This window comes from Castor canadensis, chromosome 11 (assembly GCF_047511655.1).
Source record: "Castor canadensis chromosome 11, mCasCan1.hap1v2, whole genome shotgun sequence".
NCBI lineage: Eukaryota > Metazoa > Chordata > Mammalia > Rodentia > Castoridae > Castor > Castor canadensis.
Window position 1 is genome coordinate 1948138 of NC_133396.1, and position 8215 is coordinate 1956352.

The window sequence follows — 8215 nt, forward strand, 5'->3', positions numbered from 1 at the left end:
TGGGGCCAAAGGGGCACTGCATGGGCCTAAGACCTGCAGTTACAGATGCCAGTGGGCAACCAGGGGAGTGTTTTCTGCAAAATCTCCATGTGGCTGGCAGGCACAGCCCCCTCCTAGAAGACACACATATTGTAGAAGAGCCAAGAAGGGCTGTCGCTGCAGCTGGTCTGCAGGTCTTGGTGGCTGTTCAGCACTGTCCCCAGTGCACTGAACATGGTAACCCAGGTTCCTTTCCTGAAAAAGCCTGACACCTGGCAACAACAGGCCAGTGTCACCACACAGGATGAGGAGGCTGTCCATCAGAGGGTCCTGCCTGTTTGCTCCCTCGGGATCTGGTTTCCCACATGGGCATCATGACTCCAAACAAGTGGTCCCCCTCACCACGAGGGATCTCAAGCCTGGGCCCTTGAGACCTGACTCCAGCCACTCCCCACATGAATGAGGATGGGCAACCCTTGTGCCTTCTCAGATGTGGCCAGAGCAGTGCGCTGCCCTTGAAGTGTGTAGCTGCCCAGAGGCGACCTTTGGGGCCCAGGGCCACACAAGCTGGAGTCCCCTGGCCCGTTGTCCACCACCAGGGGGAGCCCAGAACTTCTACCTCTTCTAATTGACTTAGTGTCATCTTTGATTTGTCCAGGCATGGTGACCAAGAAGTTGTGTCTTAGGTCATGAGAGCAGAAACCACACTCTAGCCTACCTGTGTAGCCAAAGCCAGAGGGAACCACGCTAAGATACCAACCAGGCCCAAGACGGAACAGAAAACCATGCTGGGGGCCAACTTTAATACAGGGGCCAACCTGTTTGGGGTTAGGAAGAGGTGCCTCTCTGTTCCTGGTGGGCCCCAAAGGTGTGTGAGGCCTTCTGGGGTCTGTGCTGCTCACAGACCCGTGGAAACCCGGAGAGACTGTCCAGAAACAAACAGTGCCAAGTACGAGAAGTCACTTCCAGGCTCTGGGCCTCTTGCCTTAGCTGCTGGTGGCTCAGGGTCCAGGATCCCCTTGGACACAAGGCAGGGCACACCTGCTGGAGCAGGGTCTTGCTGCACATTTGGGATGTCTTTTCTTTGTGTGAGACCCACGAGTGTTGAAGCAGGAAGTTGGGGCTTCTGAAGTTGTCGATCCAGCAGGCACGGCTCATGGCCCACCTCCCCCAGATACAAGAGGCTTGAGTCTGGAGTGCCAAAGAAGAGGCACCGAGAGGTTTAGAAAACTCGTTTCCTGGGTTTCCACCCTTAGCCTGCACAGAAGCTGAGAGATGTTGAGATGCCAAGTAAGGGCAGGACCCCTTAATGAAAGCCCCCTACCAGCTAATGGGAGCGGCAAAGAAGTGAAGAGGAAGTAGAGGAACCCCCAGTCTGAGGGCATTTTCCCCAGAGGAGTGCAAGCTACAGGGGACAGGGTCAGCAGTTTGAACAGCACCAGGAGCACAGGCCTGGGTGGTCACCGTGGGAACCACAGCTGCCAGAACCTTGGCCTGGCCTAGGGCTTGAATGTGGCTGTTTAATCCAGAAATGAGAGCAAGGAAACAGCACCACAGAGCGTTCAGACTAGACTGTGAGGGAAACACTGTGGAGTTGTCCTGATGTGCGAGCCCCGTGTGTGCCGTTGCTCTGCCGTCAGCACTGTCCATGCTTGCCAGCCCGGCCTATGTCAGCCTCCTGGGAGCCCTCGAGGGCCGCCCTGCAGGCAATTTTCTGTGGGTCAGTCCTTGGGGAGTCCCTGTGAATCCCGTAAGAGGCCAAGTTATGAGGCTGCCACCAGCTCTGCCTGCCTGGGTCTGGTTTTGACAGGGGCTTTTTCTGTGGAGGAAACAGAAATGTTTGTGATGTATAAAAGACCATGGCAGACACTTCCACAGGAGAATGAGGCCACAGAGGCCACTGAGAGCAGGCCACTAGGAGAAGGGCATGCCAAACCAGAGAAGAGCTACAACAGGAAGCCAGATGGGCCCACGGAGGCCAGCTAAGTGAATGAAGCCCATCTCAACAGTCCCCAGCACAGCCTCAAGGAACAGAGGAAGTAGGAAAAGAAAAACCAGGGTCCGGGTGGAAGCTTTCCAAGGGCCTGTGCTCAGCAATGCTGCAGGAGCTGCCATCCCAGGGCAGCCCATTCCAGGCAACCGGCCTGACCCTGAAGGAGCAGTGCAGCTGACAAGCCTTTGCAGCTCTAGTGAGTGGACACTTCTGTGAGTGGCTCTGGCTCTCATCTCACTAGGTGACCCAAACCCTCAGATACTCAGGCCCAATTTGAGGCCAGGCACCCACACAGAGCAGGCCATGACCACAAACACACATGTGTCCCCTGCACGGAGAAAGGCACCAGGAGAATGGGCACATTTGATATTGTTCCCTCCGAGGACCCAGCGTGCCCTGCATACTAAGAAGCACAAGACGTGCAGTTACCTGGGTTTGATTCAGGAAGGGGCTCTGTAGGAACCTCTGGTAGTTCAAATTGTTCCTGCAAGAAGCAAAGGGAGGCTATGAGACCTTTGTGAGGGCCTCACAGGCTGCTGGGGCAGCCTCTTCTCTGAGGAGCCAGACCTGCTTGACTGCAGATTCTGAGCAGGACAAGGCTCTCCTGCTTGCAAGGCCCAGGCCTGCACCACCCCAGCTGCTGCGTCTGTGGAGACCCACATCACCTGGATGGTGACACAGCTACCACAGTGGTGGCTTGTCCTACAGTCTTCAGGATCCTGAGGGGCATGACAATGGTTGACTCCTGGGTTGTCCCCAGAGGCCCTAGTTCACAAGGCTAGGACCATGGCAGAAACAGGCAACCAGGGTATGCTGGCACCCCCAGGGCCAGAAAGATGTGACAGAACCTCTGCTGTATTTCCTGGCCAGACCTACTGGGCTCAGGACAACAGGTGGCTCTGGGGGTACATACAGCACTTGTAGACTGGGAATGGGGGCAGGAGCAGTACACCCAGCCCAGTGTGCACAGGAGTCAGCAGAAATGGTGGGGAAAAGAAAACCCACTGCCTGAGAGTCACATGAGGGAGCACAGGCACGGTGGGCCCATTCCAGACACTTGAGTCACAACTGCTCCAAGACCCTGAGGTGGCCCCCAATTGCTCCTCTTCATTGCTCTCTCCAGCTGCCAGCCGGGCGCATGGAGAGGGCTTTGGTTTAGGGCAAGCGTGAGTCACTTTAGGGAGACAATTAGGTGCACCCAAGGCCCACCACCACAGGCGAGGCCCACTGCAGCGTCTTATTGACTGGTGACCGCGCCTAGTCCAGGGGTGAGTACCTGAGTGATTGCATCCAGCTCCTCCAGAATGGCGTCCTCGTCCTCCTGCGTGAAGCTCCCTGCCAGCAGCTCATCTATTTGCTGCAAAAGGAGGAGCAGCATGGAGGGCAGCTATGCTGGCCCAGGAAGCCCCTGCTCAAAGCAGCCCTTAAGGTGGCCAGTTGTCCATTCACCAGGGTGGGCCCAGGGAAAGAAGGTGGCTGTGGCTCCAGGGTGCCCCCTGGAGAAAAGTGGTCAGCACACACAGTGGGGTGATCTGGTCCTTGAGGGTGGCCAGCCGTCCATTCACCAGGCTGGCAATGGCACTGACTGGCAGGTGGGGGTGGACTAGTAGCCTGGCACCTACCCGCTGGTACTCTACGGCCTCTTGGGTCTCATCCAGGATTCTCTCCACTTCCTCTATGGACATCACCTGTGGACAAGGTTTTGAAGCTGGTCAGTGAGGCAATGACAGCCCCCACATCAGAGGCCAAGCCTTGTGCTCTGTTCCTGCTTCAATGAAGCTAGGCACAGGGCCCCTGACACCTCGGTCATTCTGTGCAGGCAGGGCCTCTGGCTACAGGAGCCGTCACATCCGTCTTCAGACACCCGCACGGCACTGCCCAGACCTTCCTGCGCCCAAGACAACCCTGACTGTTATGGGTAAAACACATCAAAGCAGAAACCACAGCTGCACAGTGACTTGATTTCCCTCCACTGGCAAGTTCAACACAGCACTCTACTTGGTTGGCACCCATGCCACACACACCTATTCAGACATTCAGAGAAGCACCTGACCCTGCCAACAAGTCCTCTGCTCTCTAACTGGCCTACTTGCTGGCCTGTCCTCAGGAGCCCCCACTGTTCACACCCATGACATTTCCTGAGCCAAGGTTGGAGTCTCTTCAAGATTAGCTCCACACTGTCCCTTACTCCAGCAGACCTTCCCTGTCACTCAGCACCCATGCACCCAGTCCACTTGCTGTGCCACACCACACCACCCTCAAGTCCCTTTGGCCCTAAGCTGCCTGCCTGCCAGGCACTGGTGCTTCTCCCTGGTCCAGCCAGGCTCATGCCCTGGTTCTGGCACAAACTCGTCCTGGCTGGCAGCTCCACTGGGACCCTCCTCCATACCTGCCCACCAGCGAGGACCCACCTGGTGCATCTTGTTGAGACACTCGTTCCCCACCTGCAGCCCCTCCATCACCTTCATCTCGATCTGTGTGAACTCGATGCTCTGCACCTAAGGGGAGACCCAGGCAGGGTCAGGTGGCAGCTCTGCCCACAGGGGCTGCTGGAGTCAGGACCACTCCTGTGCCCCGTCCCTCTCCTGCCAGAAGACACTCAAAAGTATGGCCAGCTGCTTGCCAGCTTGCTGAGCTAGCAAGAGTGGTACTAGGGCTGCTCAGCCCTAGTACCAGGGATGCCTGTGCTGACCCCTCAACCTCTGACCTGTTCACACTACCCAGGACTAGACCAACCCTGGAGGCCCTCAGGTTCCTGGCAAAGGCCCAGGCCCGCCTACCATGGCCTCTAGGCTGCTGATCTGGTTCTCTGTCCTGTCCAGAAGCTGTTCCCGGTACCGCTTCTTCTTGAGCAGCAGCTTGGCCCGTCTGCAGGGGAAGCCCATGGTGATGGCTGTGCCCACCTTGGCTGCCCCCCCAGCCACAGGGCTGAGCCCCTCGCCCGGCCCCACTCACTCTTTCCTGCCATCTCGCAGCAGTTGCCGTGCCAGGGCCCGCTCCTGCTCCAGCTGCTGTGTGACCCTCTTCTGGTACTGCCTCAGCTTGTCCCGCTGCTGCTTCAGTTGCTGTCAAGAAAGCGGCTGGGTCAGCACCCACAAGGGTGGGTGCTTGCCAGGCTGCGGGGCACCAGCTGGCCATACGGTGAGGGCTCTCAAATGGACCCCTATGAGGCCAGGCAACATTCGAAGCAGTGACCTCTAGTGGCAGGATCTTGAAACATTTCTGGTCTTGCAATTGTGGGGTGCTACTGACACCTCCCCACCATGTCCACTGTGCCGAGGAGGAGACCCTGGCTCCAATCAGTCACAGCCTGGCTCAGATGCAGAACAGGGCTGTGAGCAGCAGGTGTGCTCTGGGTCAGGCTGGGAAGCAGCGCTGGTCCCTGGAAGGTCCACACCCAATGGAGAACACAGGACTCAGGAGCACCCATGTCATGCCCGTTTTGTGTTTTTAAGACAAAGTCTCACGACATAGCTGGGGCTGGCGTGGGACTTGCAATCCTCCTGCCTCTGCCTTCCGTGTGCCTGGATGGCAGGTGTGGCCACCATGCCTGGCTATTCCCATTCTTCACAAGTGCTTAGCTTCCCTGTATTCACTTCTGTGTCTGAATGGATGAGATGGCCTTTTGACCCTGTGTCATCCCAGAAAGGATGCACAGGCATTTCCAGCTGTGGACAGCCTCCCTACTCGGCTATTTCCCTTATGAAGAGCAGATGCAGACCGAGGGGCACTTGGTCTACTGGGGCTGACACTCTGAGGGGAGGCCACTGTAAGGGAAGCAAGCCAGGGACACACACCTTTGCGGCTCGGCTGGTAAGAAACCACTCACCTCATCTATCAGGCCAGCCAGTGTTCCCCAAGGACAGCGGGACCAGCCTGTCCTCTCCTTGCTGTGCAAGAAGATGCCCTCTACCTGACCTGTCCTGTATGTCTCCCCAACAAAGCCTGGGTTACTTTCGTAACTGACACGAACTCAAGACCCAAGTGAGAGATGGTTTCTTACATGGCTACTGAGCCCTGAGTTATCAAAAGTTCCCAGTGGAGTCCCCAAGGGGAAGAAGAAACAGTGGCCCTTCAGCTTGGGGGACCTTGTGGTCAGGTTCCTGTCCTTAATCCTGGCATTATCCCTGTAAGCTGTGTACACAACATTGCTCAGGAAGAAGAGAGAGGAGCCAGGGAGGCAGGACCAGGCCCCCTCTGCAAAGGGACAGGTCTGAGCGGCTGGGGTGGGCTGTCCACCCGTTACCCTGGCAAAGCACCCCTGTGCTGAGGGTGTCATGGGGAGCCCTGGCCCCCCAGGGAGGGGCAGACACAGGTCTGCCTGGCCCGCAAGATCCACCAAAGTCAACCCTTGGCAGTGTGAAGTCCTCCTTGGAGAGCAAAGGGAGGGCAAGTCCGTAAGGACAGGAGTGGCTCTGGCCTTCCTGCTTATGGGGGGCTTCACCCTCTTCCCCTGGAACCTCGGGTCATAGTGACAAACACGCCCACTGCCTGTCCTCGCCCAGGGGACCTCAGCTGGGAACTCTTGACAACTTAGGGTTCAGAGGCCAAGGGAAGAACCGGTCTTTCCCTTGGGTCCGGGGCTGGCTGGGGAGCGCCGCGGCCCCGCTGCTTCCCGGAAGACACACAGGCGTCCACAGGCGGCCCAGTCCACGGGCCCAGGCCGCGGGGGAAACTGAGGCACCCCCGCGCCCGGACCCCCCGGCAGGCCCGCGGATCCCGCGCACCGCCCTTGCCTCGGTTTCCCCCGCCGAACGCGCGGCCGAGGCCCTGGCCCTCCCGCCGACCCCCGTGACCCCTCACCAGGATGGCCTTGTCCTGCTCGGTGACCCGGCTCTGCTTCTTACGGCCGAACAGATTGCCCATGGCGGCCCAGCGCCAGGCCGGCACAGTCCGCCGCCACCGCCGCCGCCGCCGCTGCCCAGCGCGGCCACCGTACCCCGCCCACCTTACGGCGGCCGCGCGGGGCCCCGCGCCGCAGAACGCGAAGCGCGTCCACGCGGCCCGCGCGGCCCCGAACCGCCGCGCCCCCCACCCCCGGGGGGCAGGGCTTCCCGCGCACGCGCACGTTCCTCTCCCCGCCCCCACCTCCCTTTCGCGCACGCGCCGAGGAGAGTTGCGTGCGCGCCTCCGCGTGCGCGCCTCCCCGCCCGCCAGGATGGGGACGGCCTGTCACCTCCCTCTTTGACGAAGCTTCGTTCGGGCTCTCTGCCTTCAGGAACTCCGTGCCGGTGTCACTAAGCACTAAACATCCAGCGTTTAGTGATGTCACATCCAGCGTGTGCGACCTCACAGGGTTTCCTCCCCTGCTCTGAGCTCCCCTCACGTGGCCAGGGCCCCAGGAGCCTCACTTCTTCCTGGAATCGCGTCTGCTCCCCTGGCAAAAGCGTTCTTCTCTTCAGGAGATCAGAGCGTTCCTGGGGGCACTTGGGGTGACAGGGAGAGGAGTCACCCCGGCTGCCTTGGGATCCTTGCCGATTACACACCATAAACCTCAGGGTTCCCCGAGATCTTCTGACCTCTGTCCAGACCCCAGAGATGCGGCTAAGTGACCATGGTGGACAGACAGCGCACCACGGCTTCCCAGTCTTTGCTGGGCACGGGCCTCGCAGTACCCCCAGGGGAGCTGCGTTGCCCTGACCTCCTGCCTTGTCAGGGAGGGGCCCTTGTGCCCCCCGCCAGTGGTTGAGGCCGTGCCAACCACCCAGCATTCTTGTTCAGTTACAAATTCCAGGACAGCACCAGCCACAGGAAGGATGTGTGAGTCCTAAGATTCCACAGGTCATCTGGGTCCCTAACACCCCCCACCGTGCCTGTGGCATCTGAGTCCCCAGGAATGAGCACACTCAAAGCCAGGGTCTTGTGACTCCTGAGTGGCTGAGTGTCTCTGCTCTCTGCGACCCCCACGGGTACTCCAGTAACTGAGCCCAGGGCCCTTTGCGGAGGCCTGAAGGTGGCTTTCTTGTCTTCCTGCAGCTACACTTCTGGTTCTTCCTCCAGGCTGAGGACCCCAAGTCTGTGACTTAGCTTAGTGCGTGCGAGGCCACACGTCAAGTCACTACAGTCAGGCTTTGGCCTCCAGACCCAGAGTTCTAGTTCTGTCTCACAGGGTGAGCAGCATTCTAGTGGGTCATTCCCACGGCCCCTCTGATTAGCCAAGGGCTCTGCAGGTCAGGGCACTGTGAGTATTGGTGCATCCGCCTGTCCGCCACAGGGCTTGGCCAACCTTGGGCTTGGTGGCTG

The 8215-nt window shown here is 59.2% G+C and overlaps 1 protein-coding gene and 1 long non-coding RNA gene across 2 annotated transcripts; both read right to left on the bottom strand.

Annotated features, from left to right (window-relative positions):
- Positions 1-761: 761 nt before the first annotated feature.
- On the bottom strand, positions 762-6931 carry Chmp6 (charged multivesicular body protein 6). The gene is made up of 8 exons (XM_020168899.2): positions 6776-6931; positions 4928-5037; positions 4753-4840; positions 4384-4470; positions 3595-3660; positions 3249-3329; positions 2402-2456; positions 762-1798 (listed from the first exon to the last, which is right to left on the bottom strand). Exons 1-8 carry the CDS (start codon positions 6836-6838, stop codon positions 1743-1745), a joined length of 606 nt encoding a protein of 201 aa, XP_020024488.2. The 5' UTR covers positions 6839-6931; the 3' UTR covers positions 762-1742.
- Positions 6932-7031: 100 nt separating this feature from the next.
- LOC141414026 (uncharacterized) lies at positions 7032-7820 on the bottom strand. Its single transcript, XR_012439130.1, has 3 exons — positions 7492-7820; positions 7324-7398; positions 7032-7216 (listed from the first exon to the last, which is right to left on the bottom strand). It is a non-coding gene; the product is annotated as an uncharacterized lncRNA (long non-coding RNA).
- Positions 7821-8215: the final 395 nt, after the last annotated feature.

Bases quoted from the DNA above. Each gene is read 5' to 3' on its own strand.
- Chmp6 (XM_020168899.2), bottom strand. From the start codon at position 6,838: ATGGGCAATCTGTTCGGCCGTAAGAAGCAGAGCCGGGTCACCGAGCAG. The intron at 5,038-6,775 runs GTGAGGGGTCAC...CTTTCTTGACAG, and splicing joins AGCAGGACAAGGCCATCCTG to CAACTGAAGCAGCAGCGGGA. The intron at 4,471-4,752 runs GTAGGCGGGCCT...GTCTCCCCTTAG, and splicing joins TCAGCAGCCTAGAGGCCATG to GTGCAGAGCATCGAGTTCAC.